At 34.5% G+C, this 20,019-nt stretch overlaps 2 protein-coding genes across 51 annotated transcripts in view; one reads left to right on the top strand and one right to left on the bottom strand.

The window, feature by feature from the left end:
- Positions 1-20,019, bottom strand: part of LOC141378555 (uncharacterized) — an 876,211-nt gene that overhangs the window by 630,992 nt on the left and 225,200 nt on the right. The gene's annotated exons all lie outside the window — the stretch shown is intronic.
- Positions 1-20,019, top strand: part of ank3a (ankyrin 3a) — a 189,904-nt gene that overhangs the window by 56,674 nt on the left and 113,211 nt on the right. For 18 of the 50 annotated variants that reach the window (XM_073928438.1, XM_073928415.1, XM_073928431.1 and 15 more), the window contains exon 1: positions 13,267-13,754. The exons of the other annotated variants lie outside the window; for them this stretch is intronic. In XM_073928438.1, coding sequence (XP_073784539.1) covers positions 13,719-13,754 — 36 coding nt within the window. In that variant the 5' untranslated portion in view covers positions 13,267-13,718. Of the gene's footprint in view, positions 1-13,266; positions 13,755-20,019 lie in introns of those variants that run through there. 50 annotated transcript variants of the gene reach the window in all.

Genomic DNA, 20,019 nt, shown 5'->3' with positions numbered 1-20,019 from the left:
ACCATAAAGCACTGTTTGTTTATTATATTTTTTGCATATGCACTCTCCCAATCAATCAAAAGTATAAATTATTTCCAAATGAAGCTATCCGGTTTGGCTTTTGAAATTGTACTGTATTTATGTGGCAATGTACACACAGAAAACTTTATGAAATCTGTGTGTGTGAGTAAAGCTGATTCCAGTGTTGTATGAACAGATAAAAAGAAAAGAATACAAAATAAGTTTTTGGTTTCTCAGAACAGAGATATCAATAACAAGTGACCACACATGACATACAGATTGAACAAATGTTTTCCTATACATTTTTTGTGTCTCTGTGTGGATGCTGCTTTAACATAGAGTGGACATATAAACTATTTTTGTAGTAAAGTACAACAGCATATTTAATTTTCATTCTGTACTAGAGAGTGTTGTGCATTACAGAATGTTTGGATGTACAATAGTGCTGTCTGCATGTTTAGCTCTTAGCTCAACTGGCTAATATTATCCATTGTGGGCTTAAGCCACGTTTTGCTGACCATGTGAGGAAAAATGATGTCCGACCGTTTTAAATGAGATACGGCGTATAACAATTAGTATGATGTATGACAATGTTTGCACTCTAACAGAATGCTTCAACTTCCTTATGCTAAGTGGAATAGAGTATGTAAGTCTTTTGTGTATCACTATGTAAAATCAATCGATCACAATTAGGGGCCTCTAAAAAATAAGGATTTTAAATGAATTCAGACAACTTATCTTTCTCCCTATATATCTGAGTTGAAATTGAATTAAACAACAAGATCTGTTACTCTTTTTTTAAGTGGTTAACAACAAAAATAATATCTATAAAAATATAAAGAAATAATATATTATAATAATTTCCCAGAGAAGGGTTGCAGCTGGAAGGGCATCCGCTATATAAAAACGAGCTGGATAAGTTGGCGGTTCATTTTGCTTTGGCGACCCCGGATTAATAAAGGGACCAAGCTGAAAATAAATCTAATGAATGAATATATTAAAATAAATAAACAAACAAAAAGAATTAAGTTTAAAGTAATGTGGGACTCTGCATCGTCTCTTGCATCATTTGCATGCTGTAATCTTTCCTAGTCATCTGTTAACACAAAGGAAAATGTGTATCATTCAGTTCTGCTTTTACAGATCAACTGTTAGCTTATGGATGAAAGATGATGCAATATCTTCAAGCAGCATGTGTGTACATTCGAGATATTTTGAGGTGTGTATTGTGTATTTGTGTGTGTGTGTGTTTGGGTGTTTGAGGGCACAGGGGGGAGTAATACAGGCAGATGGCCTTTCCCTTTTCTCTCATCTGCTACAGTCTGAGTGCCAGATAATAACACACACACACACACACACAGTTCTGATCCTGTGTTCTGCATTTGAATATGTTAGAAACAGAGCATGTGGCTACTTATCTTTAAGTACAGGCCGAGACTGTCTTTAAAGGTTTTCAGGGATTTCTGTCAGAGTGTTTGGGTAAATCCTGGCACTCACAAATACTCAGAATCTGCTAAAGCTTTTGGACTTGCTTTTATAGATATTTTTCTATACATTTAGTGAACATTTTTACTTGCCCTAAGCATATAAAAAATTAAGTAAAAAAAAGGTAGTCTGTAATCCCTCTGGAGCTGACTCTTATTTAAAAATCAATATTACAGTAAGCATTAAATTGTGGCTATTGAGTGTTACGCTGTTTTTTCGGACTTTTTGTGACCCTTTAAAAACCGTTTGTAAAACTGATGCCATCACTGCAGAAACATACAAAAACTACACACAACTCTTTCTCTCTTTTCTTTATTTTCTGATTATTGCACAAATGATTAAACACACTCATGTTACATTACCGTCATGCTCTTTTCATCATCTACACTTAAGAAAATTGCTGCTTGTTCAAACTTATTTTAAAATGAGCTTAAACAACTCAATTCTTGAGATTTTTGGGGGGGGTTGTTTAGTTAACTTAATTGATTTGTGTTGGGACAATGGAACCCTGCATTTTTACCAGGTGGAGTCTCTTTATTACTTTCCTTCATACAGATTTACATTATAAGGTACTTTTAAGATCATCTACTTGTTATGTCATGACGTATGGAATACTGTTTGCTGCTCCAAGCTACTCTTTTTAATTGAGAAAATATTCGTTTGACCCCTTTTTAGTCATATCACACATTAAAGTTATTTTAAAAAAATAAAGTGCCTGCAATTGCTGCATCACAGACATCAAAATGTAACAATTTATAAAAAAGTATTACTTTCTAGCTATTTTATATTATTCATGTTTATTTACATATTTTGTTCATGATTTTCGAAAGTATTACAGCGCTTTGTAAATGTTCATTATTACCATATGTTGAGCCTCCTCATACAGTTGATTAAGCACTTGATCTGGAAGCTGCTTTACGTGACGGCAGACTTAACAAGCGGATAGAGCTCATTTTGTGTCGATTGTACTTAGACTATTTTTTTTAATGATGGCCTAATGAAGGAGTTTAAGATTATTCTTCTCACCTCACTTTACATTCACAGTGAGATTATAATCCAGGTTAGCTCAGTCCTACAGCTGGATAAAGATAAAAGCTTCAGTCCTTGATGCTGATGTTGCTGAAATTAGGCTGAAAATGAATTCAAGAGATCTAAATTGCTTAATATGAGCTATTAAAAGGACAGAAAATGAAAATTATATTATCAGTTAAACGATAATTCACGATCACAAACCTCTTTAAGTTCTTTCTTCTGTTGAACACAAAAGTAGATATTCTGAAGAATGTTGGAAACCTGTAACCATTGACTTCCATGGTATTCCTACTATGGCAGTCAATGGTGGCCAGATACTTTGAAAAAACATTTATTTTTGGGGAAACTATCCCTTTAATTACAACATTTACAGATTATTGCTTTGCTTTATATATATCTGTGTGGTTTCATCAAATCGAAGAACTAAAACATTAAGAAATTGGATGAAGATATTAATGTCTTCATTAGGAAATATTAGTTAAAAGGCTGCAAAAAGATTTTAAGTTTACTCAATACAAGTTTTTAAATATTTATTGTTATAATTGTATTTCATATTTGTGAAATGTTCATCTGATTGATACATGTTTGTCATGTTTTTAAATGAACAAATTAACTACATCATGATATAGGAGCAAAAAGTAGCCTTTAAACTTGAAAAAAGAAATGAGAATTATTAACATTGCCTAATATGAACATTTTTATTGTGATCATTTTTTTGTTTTCATGATGCCCACCCCTATGTGCGCTGTATGACGTATGAAGATATTAGTAGATATTATGTCTCATTTGCTGGCTCTTTGTGTTCTACCCACTGAGATTAGGAAACTGTTATAGCCATTAATTTTCTAGATAAAACTGCAAGTTTGTAAGTCTGTGTAATATGTGCATGTGTTTTGCCTCCCACATCTGCAGACTGTCTGCACCTGGGAGTTAAGGCCACACACACACACACACACACACACACACACACACACACACACACACACGCACACACACACACACACACACACACACATACACACACCAATTTCATAAAGTTTGACTCTCTGTGTGAGTCAGATGTGGTTTTCTGGAGGATAGTTCTGGTCTGTAATGATAAATGCCTTGTGGAAGCATGATTCTGGGTCACACGCTACTGTTCTGCCCCCAGAGACTCACAGACACACATACACACACACACACTCACTCTCACAGGTTCATGCATGCAGCACACATTAACTGCTGTCCCTCAGAGAGTTAAAAAGAGCCTCCAGCTGCCCAAAATGGCATTTCTGTTTATCACAGATCAACTCATCAGTTGACTGATCTGTTGATTGGCTCATTGTGGACTAAACAATAATAATAATAATAATATTAAAATAATAAGAAGAAGATAAATAAATTTGTTTAATAATAATAATAATAGTAATAAATTATTATGTTGCTGTTGTTTTTATTATTGTTATTATTATATGTTGTCAATAGGGCGTCACAGTGGCGCAGTGGGTAGCACGATCGGCTCACAGCAAGAAGGTTGCTGGTTCGAGCCACGGCTGGATCAGTATTTCTTTTTGTGTGGAGTTTGCATGTTCTTGCCGTGTTGGCGTGTGTTTCCTCCGGGTGATCCTGTTTCCCCAACAAGTCCAAAGACATGCACTATAGGTGAATTGGGTAAGCTAAATTGTCTGTAGTGTATGTGTGTGTGAATGAGTGTGTATGGATGATTCCCAGAGATGGGTTGAGGCTGGAAGGGCTTCTGCTGCGTAAAACATGTGCTGGATAAGTTGGCGGTTCATTCCGCTGTGGCTACCCCAGATTAATAAAGAGATTAAGCAAAAAAAAAAAAAATGAATGAATGTTGACAATATGTGCTGCTAGTAAAATTATAATTATTAGAAATAGTAATATTGTATTTTGTTATACATTTGCATGATGGGAAATGATCAGGATTATTTAGTATATAACTGAAGGTGATAATAAAATAATGTTATTATTTTATAATTACTTTGATTATTATACATAAATATAGTTTAAAAACTGGTATTCTTTTACTATTAGTATTATAAATGTGTATATTGTATTATAAACTGATGTAATTGTGCATTGGGAAGTTTAAGTCAACTAATAACAACCCATTTTATGGTTATACACCATTTTATGACATATTTGTGGGTGAAATTTACTGTAATTGTTACAGAAATATATCAGAGTAATATTCAGAAAATGTAGGGGATTTCTTTTTTCTATTGTTTTTAAGTTTGATTGAATTTGATTGGTTATTTATTTTTCCCCCTTTGTAAATCTTTGCAACAATACGACAAGAAATGTAAATTAGGACAGTAAATATTGTCATTTGTTGGTGTTCATGTTCAAATATAAGAAAAATTAGAGTACATGGATGTTTTTGGTTGATTCGGTTTTGTTGCCAGTATTGAATCTGTCCACTAGGGTCCAGTGTGAGTCTGGATATCAGGCACATTCTGATGATGTCATCATTTCTGCTGTCTCTTTGCAGTCAGTTTCCTCTCTGTCACAGACCTTTTCCTGTCCTTCCACAGTCTTACATGTACAAAGACTGCTGCCACTGCACATTTAGTTTCAGCAAACACAGCGAACACACACAAACACAGCATCGTCACAAATAACAAACATACAGTACATCCAGACACAAAACGGACACATCGCTCACATCCCAGAATTACATATCGTATGAGACCAATGGCAAAGATTGTGGCACCAACATCTGATTTGGCAGAGAGGTGTACGCACATGTAATTTAATTAATGTTACAAGGTTTGACTATTTTGAAATGATGGATTGAACCATCCACTTCCCAAACCTTTACCTGGTCATCATATTTTAGAGACATTGCTTTGCTGGTAGGTACAACTGGAATTATTTGAAGTTAGTTGAAACAATATTGCTGTGATGTTGCTGGACACATGTAAAAGCTGACATTCTATCATATATATCTGATCTTTAGTTATTTAATTTTTCTTACTTTCCTTTGTAAGTAAATGGTTTCATGGCATCTGCTTGTATTTAGTTTCAATATTTAATTTATTTATTTTTTTGTTTCTTATTGAAGTGAATTGTTACTGCATGTTTATGTCTGACACAGAACATCGTTTGAATAAATTATTGATGATAAAAAATTATGTTACAAGTTTTGTCTCTTAGAAATACTCATTTGACAGCTACTTGAGTTAAGATGCAGTTGGAAGTTGGAATCTAGATGTAAATTTATTTTCATTAACAAAAAACAGCATCATCTGTACAAATTGTTAGAGCATCATCTTAAGGATTTGTAGTTCACAAGCAGTGTTGGGTGTAATTAATTACAAAGAGAGGTTTTTTGCAATTGTTCCGCTAAAAAAGTAATATAATGCAATGTGTGTTTATATAATTTATATATCGCATTTATTGTGTATGGCTATACACATATATCGCTTCACAATCATAAGGGGGGGTCTCCCCACACTTCCACCAGTGTGCAGCATCCACTTGGATGATGCGACGAAAGCCACAGGACAACGGCGCCAGTGCGCTCACATCACACCAGCTATAGGTGGAGTGGCGTGACAGTTTTGTGGATGGGGATGATGAGTCAGGACCTCAGTTTATCGTCTCATCCGTAAGACAGCGCCCACTGACAGTATAGATCCCGTTCACTTTTTTCACTTTTTTTTTCAAAGTAAAGTGAGGTACTTTTAATTTCAAAGTAATATAATTGCAGTTACTTAAACTGTTATGATCACCAGTGGTCTAGCGGCTACAGATCGTTGGTGAATGCACACCTTCACCTGGACTTAAATTCTGTCACTTAGCTACAAATCCTATCATGCACCTCACACACACCTGTTCCTGTTTGACATTGATTAAACACACAATCGGAGGGTCTTTATGAACTGATTACATGGACTATAAATATGCCACACTTGCACACACACAGTGCTGAGTCTTGTTATTATGTTTGTGAACATTGCGACATGTTTCCTTTGTCTAGCCTAGCCATGTTACCCTTTGCCTTGTTCTCTAGTTTTGATTCCTTACTGCCTGTACTGACCATTCCCCTGTTGTGACCATGATTTTAGAATTGCTCCTGTGATCGACCTTTGCCTGCCTGATTAATCTTTTCAGCATCTCTAATATGACAAAAACACACTTGCCTAAAATATACTATATATATGTATATATATATATATATATATATATATATATATATATATATATATATATATATATATATATATATATATATATATATATATATATATATATATATATATATATGTATATGTATATGTATATATATATATATATATATATATATATATATATATATATATATATATTATTTTGCTGAATAAATATATTTTTTCAACTAAAGAAGGTAAGATTTGTCAGATGAATACACACGTGTAAGAAACAATGAATTGTGTAGGAAATTAATGTTAATATATTGTATGTAGAGTATACTGTATATGAAATATCCTATCAATTTCCTATCTAATTATCTAATTTCCTTAAACATTTTGTGTTTTGATACACGTTTAACATTTCTAACAAGTGCTTTTAAGTAAAGCTAAAAAAGCCATCAAATGAAACAAATAAAAGAGTTTCGTTTGTATTATGCATGCTTAGAGATGTTTAAGAATTTGATAATTAGCATGTAGTAATAAGTTGTTACTTTTCAGAGTAATTGAAATACAATTGTATTTATCTTATTAGTAATAAAATGCTTTCTGAAGTAACTTACCCAACATTGATCATAATAACCTTAAGGACTGTATAACAACCTCATTTGCCATAGCAAAATAAAACAAAAACCTGAAGACAATTGGTATACACCTTACTTGCAGTATTAATATATTTAATAATTGAACAGTTTTCATATGAATACCCCACTTTTCTGCCTATACGTCCTATTATTGTTACTACAGTAAAAGCCTGATTTAAGTTGGTGATTTTTGGAATGAAAGCCTTCAAACTTGATCGTTGCTGCATAATTTTTCACTTGTTTTCCACTCTTTAATGACGATGATGTGAATGACTGACTTAGGGAAATTAATTGACTTGGCACATAGTCCGCTGTCGCAGCTAGCTTGCATGGTTTGAGAACGGTAGAGCTGCCCATCGATGAATTTGCTCTTCAGTGTTTGGACTCTCAGTAATGATTTTAAACCACACTGAACTGAGCTAAACTGAGCTGAACTTAAACACTAAAAACTGAACTACTCTGTTCCAATTACTATGAACATTTATGTGAAGCTGCTTTGACACAATCTACATTGTAAAAGCGCTATACAAATAAAGCTGAATTGAATTGAATTGAATTAAACAGTTCAAACAAGCAGCGTTGATTTTTGTAAATTTGATGATGTGTTTTATGCACAACAGAATGTCATCGTTTATCCATTCAGTAAATCTGTAGTGGCACCAGTGCAACCTCAAACAAAATATAGTCACACATACCCCAAAAAAATGCAATAATTTAAGGTCCTTGTGCTCTGAGTTTGACATTTTTGTATGCATTTACTTTTATTTTCATTTTATTTTTATTTTAGTTCTCAAATTTCAGTCAGATGTGTATGTATTAATATGTTGCAAAATTCTTTTACAAACAAATCTAAACGTCAATCCATAAAGATGATTCTGTGTGTTTTTTCTAAAGAATAACAAAAGGGGAAATATTGAGTTGCATATATTAAAGAGAGTCTGTATATCTTTTTATCACAGGGGTCAGGAATCATTTCAGATTTTTCTTGGTAATGCATTTTTTTATTTAGACATTGAGGTTTACTACTATAAACTTTAGATTACTTGTATAAATTATACAGGTTTAAACAAAACCTTTATTTATGTCCATGCACAACTCAAAAATAAACAAATATGTAGCATCACGAATCAGTTCATGAATGAAAAATGGACAGTTTATACACCACTCATGAATGTTGTTTGTATTTACGTGCGCAAGGTTATCATAGAAACGCAAGTTGTTTGCCATTTATTGGTATTGTATGTCACAATTGAAGCTTATCCACAGTGCAACACACACACAAGTCAAATCATCCTTTTATTGTAAAGTTATTTTATTCATTTTGCTGTAAAAATAAATAAATAAATAAATAAATAAATAAATAAATAAATAAATAAATAAATAAATAAATAAATAAATAAATAAAGGGAATTGTAATTGTATGTTCAATAGTAATCTGATTTCTAGTGAGGGTTATATTTTTTAAACTGTAAAATATTATAAAAGGGAGACTACTGGAGAGCCATGTAGTTTTGGTCAAAAGAGCCACATGAGCCATAGATTCCCTAACAGAAGAGCTGCAGGATTGTCCAGAGTGATTGAAAGTTTACTCCCAGGTGTTAGAGAGTCTGATTCTGGACAATATGTACAAAAAGGGCCACCAAATTCCCTGACTCAATAGATCCAGTACAGAGACTGGCAGCATGTCCCAGGTAAAAAAGAAACACCTCTTGACATTACTACAGATGCAAAAACTTAGATCCAATATTGTGTAAATGCGTTTGACAGAATGTACTTTTTTTTTTTTACATATTCGTTGTTCAAGAAAGAGCCTTGCATTCAAACTGAATGACATGCATGCTTAAAAATTGATTATAGGACTTTTAGAGGAGGCAGCAAAGCTCGTTTGTCTTGAATGTGAAATTCTGCCCTATTTCTGAAAGCCTGGAAATCCTTCAGTGCCCGTGGGTTTGAACGAGGTGTAGCTCTTGTGAATACCTCTGTGTGGGTGTGTGTGTGTGTGTGTAAGAGAGAGCGAATGATAGCTCTCATACACACTCTGTGATTGGCTGATGATGTGGAGGTCAGTGAGGGAAACATCTTGAGCTCCTTCACATCACATTCGCTCTCCCCTCCTCCTCCGTTTCCATAGCAACGCCACCATCCCAGAACGAAAAGACCTGCGATGCACCCCAAAGCATCATGGGATGCCTCTCTGCATAATCACAGTGTGTGTGTGTGTGTGTGAGCATATATGGTCAAGTGCATGTCTACACGTGAATTGACTGGAACAAAAGCATACAACAGTATATGTACTGTATATCATAAGACTGTTTTATATCTAAACAGAAAGGATTTACATTCGAACCTATTAAGTAAATCTTGCAAAGCCTTTCAGAAATATGCCTGGGTCATTTTTCATATCAAAATTCAAAAGTGTTTTTAGTTTACTTTAGCTATGTTAGGGCAGCATGATGGTTAGCCCAGTCATCTCACAGCAAGATGGTCGCTGGTTCCCAACTGGGACAACTGGCATTCCTGTGTGGAGTTTGCATGTTCTCCCTGTGTTCACATGGTTTTCTTCACGAGCTCCGGTTTCCCCCACAGTCTAAAGATATGCGTAATCCTCTTGTTAAGTGTGACGTCACGCGAAAATCACGATCGCAATATACATATGTCCATGCCTAATATCCAATGGCCAGAAAGCGATTCTTTTTTTTATAAATTGTTAAAATTTTGGTATTTGTTATGCAGCAAGCCCAGAGATTGTTGTGTACAGTATGATTTTATATAAAATTAACTTTAATGTGTGATGGGAATAAAACGTGATCATAATTGAATGATTTCTCCACTCAAATGAGTGGCGGCTTGGACTCGGAAACAGTATTACATACATCACAAACACGTCACCACTTAACAAGCGGATTGGTGAATTAAATAAACTAAACTGGCCATAGTGTATGTGTGTGCATGTGAGAGTGTACGGATGTTTCACAGTAATGTAAAACATATGCTAGATACGTTAGTGGTTCATTTCACTGTGGTGACTTCTGATGAATAAAGGGACTAAGCCGAAGTAAAATAAAGGAATGGATGAATAGGTATGTTTTTTTAAATACTTTTAAAGGGGTGTTCCTCTATGATATCATATTTTAAACTTTTTTTGATGTGTAATGTAGCTGTGTGAATATAAACAACATCTCTGAATGTTAGACGCTCAAAGTTTAATGCAAAGGGAGACATTGGCTTTTACAGAGTTAGCTTAGCAAAGCCTACAGCGAACAAATTTGGGGACTACAAAAAAATACATCCGGGCTTGTGAGATCACAAGGGCTTCTGGTTACATGCCTTCACCTCACACACACACACCCTGTGCAGCGAAGGGGCGTGGCCCGAGGTACTGTAATGTTAAAGCAGTGAAAGCTAAAATGCTGTCCAAACGCTGCTATTTCCAGAGAGCTTGTTCTGTTTCTGTATTTCGGTTTTCAAAGGACACGACACAAAGACAGAAGTGCTTTAAGTTTAATTTGAATTATGTTCCAGAGAATTAGATAAAATGTATATAGCTAGCATTTGACAAAGGAGAACTTCCAGAATCTCTCTCAGTTAAGTGCTGGATTCGGCTAAAAACAGACGAAGCTGTGGACAGTGAGCCACTGCGTTTTTATTTGTTAAAATTGATCAACTATAGGCACTAGCGTTAATGGAATGTTGTAGCAAGGACCTAAACAAGGATGTAAACAACGGGAAATGCTGATTGGCACTGTTAACAATTTAGCTACAAATTTACATTTATCCTTTAAACCCCTGTAAACACCCACAATCTTCACCAGCGCTGCAGTGTAACGTTATATATATGTGAAAGACACTTGTCAGATTTTATTTTAGAGAGAAGGTGTGAGCTGAGTGCTCTTCATTTCTGTCTGATTTAGGCAGTTAATGCTGCTAACAGCTGCTCTGAGCCTCTGACTGGTCTGTTTACACAGCGCAAAAGTGTAGGCTTGTAGGGGAGTGATGTGGAGCCGATCCGCAAGTCACAGCACATTATATTAGGACCAATCAGAGCCTCTTGAGGAGCTAGGAAATATGACTGTCGTTTTCATTTTAGCTGAGTAGCAGTATATAACCAAAGTAAGATATATTCAAAAATAACGTGATTTTCTACAAGGGAAGCATGAGCACACATTGCTTTGCATCTTAAAAGCACAGCCAAGCCTAAAAAATACACTGTGAACCACCCCTATTGTATATTATTGTAAATATAAACTCTGCTCAAAAGATTTATTTAGTCTCTTATAGTCTCCCTGGCTGCATTTATTTAATAACAAATACAGATTTTCAAAAATATATTATTGTAATATAGTATCTCACTCCGGTGTCTCTCTTCCCAAAGTTAGACAGACAGATAAACTCTTTCCAACACGTGAGATTGTGGGAGAATGCTGCTTTATTCCATGCCACAAAAGATGTACATAAAATGAGCTATAGTTATCTATGTACACAACAATAATATCTGAGATAGAATATAAATACAAACAGATAATAAACTTGCAGACAATGCTTCTACAGATTATCACAGGATGAGTGGATTGTAAGTGGTTTCTTGTAAGGTGTTCTTTTTTAAATGAGGCAATTAACTGATTCTAACTGTTAGAAATCAACAGGCAACAACAGTTTAAAAGAAGCTTAATGACTTGGCATTAACTTATGTATTCTGAATACCAATATTTAGTAGATAATGTTGCACTTAAAAATATCGGTTATCTATTTTAATGTATTTTTTTCAAATTCATGTGATGTCAGAATTTTTAGCACAATACTCCTGTGTTCAGTATCACATCTCTTAATATTCTCATGTTGAAAACCTAATATCAAGGTTTGTTTTCAAAAGCTTGATCCATTTTTTATTCATTCATTCATTCATTTTTTTTGGATAAGCCCTTTACTAATCAGGGGTCGCCACAGCAGAACGAACCACCAACTTATCCAGCATACTGTATGTTTTAAATAGCGGATGTTCTTCCAACTGCAACACATCACTGGGAAACATCCGTACACTCTCATTCACACACATACACACATCTTTGGATTGTGGGGGAAACCAGAGCACCTGGAGGAAACCCACACCAACATAGAGAGAACATGCAAACAGAATATCTGAATTCAGCATTGATTTTTAGATAAAAATGAATGTTCACTTGGCATGTTTCTTAAATATCTCTGCACACATATTATGGTATTTTCATGCTTTAGAAGAGTCGAAAACGTGCATACAGCACCTTTACTTTTTTATTATTAAGCATCTAAAATATTCAAAACTCTCTTGATGTCAGCTTTACGGTGTGTATTGTAATACCCAGTAGTATTTGTTATTAAAATCATGAATAATTTGTTATAAAATCAAATAATCTACCAGTTAGCTCTCCATATGTTCACCCAGTATGTGTCTGTCTCTCACTCACTCTCTCACACACACACACACACACACACACACACACACACACACACACACACACACACACACACACACACACACACACACACACAAACAGTTCTAGGCACCTCCCACTTTCCATAAACACACCAGCACAAAACCGAAGATACACAACGGAAAATAACACCCAGTGGTACATTCAGCAGAACACCAAGATACACAAAGAGCGCACAGTATGTAAACAACACAGCATAATGGGTGACACGCTTCATCCCTTTGTCATCGGTACATCTGGGGTGCGTGTTCACGGGATGGTGCTGTGACCCCAATACCCCCCTAAATACACCCTTAATCCACTTTTAAGCAGCACCATGAACTCTGCATTCATCTTAATAAACCAACCCCCTGCAGTACTAAACACACACACACACACACGCTCTTTTTGTTAAAAAAGGAGTAGATAAGCACTCAGACAATGCAAATGAGGTTTTGCAGGGAGGAGGAGACTGTGCAACGTCCTATTAGAAAATGCATTGGATTCAGCTGCTATATTTGGAGCCCTTTAGCACCTCATATCACTATTCAAAAGACCCCCACCTTAGTGTGTGCAGAGTGTGTGACTGAAAGAGAGAGAGAACATAAAATCATGACAGAAATGATAAGCATTTTGTGTGTTAAATGAAGATTGCGCTTGTTGCCATTGGATGGTGTGAAGGAGAGAGGGAGAATTGTGGTTTTGGCGGGAAAAAACGAGACATGGATTTGACTGAAGGAGAGGTCAAGTTGTGAAAGAGAAAGGAAGAACAGAGAAGGTTGGAGTCAAAGTGACTTTACTGTGGTACTGGATAGCAGTGTATCCTTGTATCCAAACTCTTTCTCTCTCTCACACACACATATCAGTTGGAAGTGTGTCTTTGAGCATCCTGCTGCCTGTGCATTTTTTTTCACACGTCACATGACTGAATGGCACCTTGCTGGCCGCAGAGCTAGAGAAGAAAGTGATCGGGTTTCTGTGGGACTGCAGGAAAAATGGCGGTGGAAGAGGCTGCTGACTGTTTTTCGCCTGTAAGTACTGGATAAACATTATTGGGAATGGTCGGGAAGTGTGTGTTGTTTTTAAACAGGCGTGTTGGGAATGGTTGGGAAAGTGACGGTTGTTGGTTGAAGATGCTTAAGGTGTTGTGTATAAGATGCTGAAATGCTCTTGTTCTGTCTCTACACCAAATTGACTCAGATTTTGTGTTTCAAACCTTTTATCTTGAATTCGTGATGCGTTTGACGCTGTTGATAATTTTAAACTCCTCTGCAGTCTGAAGTTTAATCTAATGGTCTCATATTTCCAGATTTTGATAGCAGAATCCTGCACAGATAAATGTCCTCATGCTTTTTTTGCAGTTTCTTCAAACCAAAAGTCAGATTTGCTGCATGTTTGTTAGTGTTTTTAAGCATTATTTTGATGTGTTCTTGCCAGGTGTTCTAACTCTACCTTTGCTCTAGTGATTTTTACTGACCTTGATGTGTGTGTGTGTGTGTGTGTGTGCTGCACAGGCATGGTAACACAAGCACAGAGTGTCCTGGTGTCTTTGCTGCACTCACTATTGTTCCAGACTACTTCATCTGCGTAATTTACCTGAAAAAAGTTATTATAATGATTATATAATTAAGTTGTTGTGACTTGGCGTGTGTTTGGCTTCAGTTTTGTTGTGATGCTGAGATTAGAGAGATGTTGCAGTCTGGGGTTTGTGCTAATATGAGTGTTTAAAGGTATGGTTCATTCCAAAATGAAAATTCAGTCATTTACTCATCCTTGGCTTGCTCCAAATTTTGAGTTTCTTTCTTCTGTTGAGCACATAAGTTGATATTTTGAAGAATGTTGGAAACCAGTAACCATTGACTTCAATTTTAAAGTTAACAGTTACCACTATAATATATTCAAAGTATCTAATTTTGTGAAGAAAAAAGCTCAGACTAGTTTGGAAAAAAACGTCAAGAGTGTGTGTAAGATGACAGAATTGAACTATACCATGCATGCTTAAGACTGTGCTCATACTTGAAGTCCGGTTCTTTGGGTATTAATCAAAAAAGCTTGCCTAGCATTTACAATGTCATAGTTGAGGCCAAACTTAAAGAAAATAAAATAAAAAAATAAATATTGAGTGTCAGAACATGCTGTGTGAGAACACAATTCTGTTTCCTGGTAAACATATTTTTATATGTGCAAAGATGAAATGGTGTTTTTATCTGCTGAGAACTTGAAGATGTTATAAAATATGTGTAATCAAAACAGTTGCATTCCTTCAAAAAGATGCATCTATGACACCTGTATTGAACTATTGAACTAATGGGAAAAATCATGGCTAAAACCCAAGTATGCTTGAGTATAGTGCACCTTGTGACATCATGTGCTGTTTTAATGGTTTGTTTGGATATCTTGGTTCATGTTGCATTCATATTTTTGTCAAACAGCACCAGAATGCGTTTGGTAGCAGACAGAGAACCATTTGATTTCAAAATTTTTATTATGGATTTGTAATATACAGTATCATGGCAAAACTTTGATCTTTTAGGAACACTTGATCTTATTTACAAATCATTTTATAGATTGCTGTTATTTATTGTTTGAACATTGAAACATTTTTACATTTTTCACACTACTACTCACCGTTTATTCTAATTTTAGTGAATTTAGAGTAAATGAGCGGCCATGTGTAAAATCTGCATCAAAACAGGCCTAAGCCATCTCCAAATAAGGGCTTTCCACACCACCCTTCTGTTTTCAAATGCCTGCCAATTTCTGGCAATGTGCCAAGTGTGCTACTGACAATTAAAAAACAATAACGACCTTATATACAGACACAGATAACAGACTTTTTATCAACCAGCTATACGGGATATCTGCATTGCTAAATAAAGAAACCTTGTAGCTCAAGATATAATGCAGCTTTTTTTTACTTCTAGTTAGGCATGGGCGGTATAGGATTATGACAGTATGATAACCTTGGATAAAAATATCACGGTTTCACGGTATTGTGATTACTGCTCCAAAATATATAATTTTTTAAATGTCTGTGTAAAAAAATAAAACTTTTTTTACCTTTGAAAACAATATATTTTAGTTTGAGAAACATTTAAAATATTTTGGAGCAGCAAACATGTCAGGCTGAATAATGAAATGACTGCTGTCTTTATTTGTTTCAAAAACACAGATTTCTTTTCGATTTAAAACAGCATCTTCGGATATCTTTTCTGCTGGAGATTCTGTTGTCCTAAAAACAACAATAGCAAAAAAAAATAAATAAATAAAAAAAAATCTTACACATCCCTTAGGAACGCTATAACAGAAATTTTTGAGTTCTATAATCTTGACTTTTCCAATTGTGGTATACCTTGAAAACGGTTATCGTCCCATGCCCACTCTTAATATGTATGAGAAAATATATTTAAGGTGACATCACTTCTTAACATTGTATAAGGAATCATTCACAGAGAATGTCTTTTTCCATTCCAATGCGCTATTTGCCATTGTTTTTCTATGTAAACTAGTTTGCTGAATGTGTGTGATCATTACATTTGAGTCTTACATCTTTTCAAGTGGCTTGAATATGAGTGCATCTTTTTTAATACTCCATGTCAAGTTAATATAATTTTTACATGCAGCGCTGCTTATTATTATCTGCTACAAAGCAGTGGACCAATCAAAAGTGCATGAAGGCGGGGCAAGCATTGCAACCGTCTGATTAAAGTAGCAAGTTTGGCATGAAAATTGCTTTATTTGAGATTACTAAGCGAAGAAACGATAAAAAAAAAAAATTAAAATAAAATCCTAAACATTGCGCCCAGCAGTTTTAGATACAGATACATGTTCTATGTGATTGGCCCTCAAAAGTATCTTTTTTTATGTGCATGTAGTTTCAGGTATTATTTTTCTGCTAAATTGTGATCTAATTTTACTACAAAACATTTGGTGACTCATGATTGGTTCAGATTTTATGCATATTTTTTTTACCCACATGGAAAGAACCTACATAAACGTAAATGTTTTAATATAGGTTTTGATAGGATTTTATATATGTGACATATATAAAATTGTCTGTTTTCCTATATTATATGTACATATATGTACATATATGCACATATATATGTATGTATATATATATATTTGCATATATGTTAATCTATATGTTCACCTATATGTTTACCTATATTAGTAAAAATATTAAAATCCATAGCTTCTATACAACATAAATAAAATGTAGAAAGTTACATTTTTATGTACTTAAGAACAATCAAATAGAACAAGAAAAAATATAGTATAAAATATAAAACAAAAAAAATTAACACATTTAAAAAATGACAAACCATTTTGTTCTACATTTCCTTCTTTTCCACTGTCTTCATACAAGGAATAATTAACATTGTAAATGTTTCAGGAAAACATGTAGACATTATAGCTTTCCATCTCCTCTTAATTATTTGCCATAGTTAAATTCCTTAACATGCCAATTACATGTAATCTCAAGTGTTCACACATACATGTTTTTGCATATATTTTATTAAGGCATCATGTATGACAGTACCCAAAGTGAGATATGAGCTATGACATATCTTGTATGTACATATAGGGTTTATATGTGGATCTAAGGAGACCTATATGGTCTGTATATGCACTTCAATTTTGCCTATACTGTACGTATCATATGGGTACAAATGTATGCTTAGTCAATAACATCCATTATCTCTTGATAAGATGCCAAAAAAAAAGAAAGGGGAGCAATTTAAAATCTATTTGAATCTATTTCCAATGGGCTACATGCACAGCTAGTGTTTTTCAGCCAATGATAAACTTCCGGTGAAAGGTGAAATATTTTCAAATTCATAAGGTTCCTTTTACAGCATCGATGTTTTAATGTAATTCAAATATAATCAGTTAAAAAGACTTAAGCATCCATTTGGTTGTTGAAGCATAAGAAAAGACCAAAGACAAGCGCCATTATTAACCACAGGCCAGCACTGAAATTCCATTGAAAATACTGGGGTTAAATTTCATATTTTAAAGATATGACGCGAAAAAAATGTAATTTAATGCAGTGCTTCTTGTTTGGTCTAATACTCACTTTATATTGTATTTTCAGCCAGGCAGTAAAGAATTAACCAGAAGTCCTAAGGCTGGCTGACTGAAATTTAAAGTCTGTGAGCATTTACCCAATTGTGGGCATGAATGACACTTGAGGAAATGAATCTGACCACTACAACTGGTGCTTTTTGCCTGTTAACCACATCATGTGCTTTTACATTATTTTAAATACTGTAACATATAGTGGTGCTGATGTTGTCTCTTCAGAGGACAGGAGTGTGTATGTACAGTATGTGTGTGTGTGTGTAGTCATCCTGTCTGCAGCCACACTGACGGCTAGCTTTGTTTTTTTGCAGATGATGCAGTATTTGAGCTCACTGCTTATCCAGGAACTAAAGAGACACTGAGACATAGAGGCAGAGACTATAGGGCATCATTGGGTCAATGCACTCTCTCTCTCTCTTTGTATGGACATTAACATTTTGTTTTAGATGTAGCGTCACATCATTTGTTATCTTCGATGACCTTTTCTCTTCTCTCAATGTGTCCTTCTTTTAGTCCAGCATATCTCTGAAGTTTTAATAACAGCTGTACCCTAGAGAACGTCTTATGTAACTCCGCTGGGTGTGTGTTTGCGAGGCAGCACTGAGTATTTCCACTGTACTGTGCACACTGTACATGCATAGAGTGTTCACAGAATTTCCCACACTGAAATATTGATACCTACTATTTTAAAACCGAGAGAGACCTTTCATATTTTCATGTTTGCGATGAATTATACAACAGGAACGTTTATACAGATTCAAAGCTCAACATTTGACACACAGGTTGTTGCCACTAGTGTTGAGAGGAAGTATTTATTTACTTTTTTAATAGTCATTTTTGATTGTTTTTGAAGTATTTAAAAATGTAAACAAATAAACAGTTAAATTGGATGGTAATCGAGGACTTCTTTTTTAAGTGAGAAAGATATCACCACCAAGAATATCTTAGAAAATACTTAACAACAAGGAACATTAAAAACTAGAAATGTTAAAGCAACATTAAAAACAGTATTTTGTTACAGCACGTGTGTTAAGCTGTAGCATTGTTTACAACACATGCCATACAAGCCATAGTTCTCTGCCAAGCTACACAAAATATTGGATCGTCAAATTGCAAATAATCATTCTGCGATATTAACAGCAAGGTTATGATAGTTTTTGATTTTTCATTAGTTTTAGATTTTATTTCATTCTGACTTTTTGTTGTCAAATTCAGTTAGTTTTCCTTTTAGAGGCAGATTTACTTACAATTAGTTTTTATTTTTAAATAGCTTAGTTTTTGTATAGTTTTTATTATTTTCAGTGTTAGCTTTTGTTTTTTGTAAATTAGGATATCTGTCAGGTGTAAGATTCAAAATCATCAGAATAAATATTGTATAATAAAAACTCAACCAAAGATTTTTTTAACATGTATTCACATGACCACTATCATCACTACCATCGACCCATTCTCAAGTTCAAATACAACAGCCCACAAGATAGCAGCCCTAAGTACAATATGTGTGCAAGGGGGCATTCTACCAGAAACGTACATTTGTACTTATAAAAAATGTGACAGGGCCTGACTTAAGCTTGACTTTCAAAAAAGCTGCATCATATAATTCAATGATATAAGGCATCCTTGATCACTATCAGCTTCTCTTCCATCAAATGATGTCACTTCAGAGTCATCATAGCCTTAAAGGTGTATTGCAGGTGTTGTATGTTAAATTTAATGCAAATGTGACAGGACTGACAGAAACATGGAGACAATTGTAAATTTGTTTGTATTATATATTTGTAGTATTTATTTGTGGAATTTATTTATAATTTCATGTTTTGCATCAATTGATGTGAATGAAAACAACTTAAACTAGCTATTTCTGAAGTACATTTTTTTCTAAATAACAGATTTAGCATAACAAAACTGTTTAAGCTGTAGGTTCAATTGGGCTGAAGACAAAGACAATGACAGGGTTTGTACATTTGTTGAGTGTTTTTAATAAAGTACAAAAATCTGAGAACCAAATGAATGACAGAACAACTCACAAAAATCAATCATCAGGCCATTTTAGACATTTTTGGGGTGAAATACTTTTTATTCACTGTATTTCTGTTTTTATGTCAGGGACAGATAATGTACGTTTCTGGTAGAATGTCCCCAAGGCTGCCTCTGAGGTTAGATACACAGTAGTGAAGGGAAGTTCAGATCTTTAACATGAATCCTCCCATG

Source organism: Danio rerio, chromosome 17 (genome assembly GCF_049306965.1).
Source record: "Danio rerio strain Tuebingen ecotype United States chromosome 17, GRCz12tu, whole genome shotgun sequence".
Classification (NCBI taxonomy): Eukaryota; Metazoa; Chordata; class Actinopteri; order Cypriniformes; family Danionidae; genus Danio; species Danio rerio.
The sequence above is the reverse complement of the archived record's forward strand: the minus strand, read 5'-3'. Positions and strand labels throughout refer to the sequence as shown.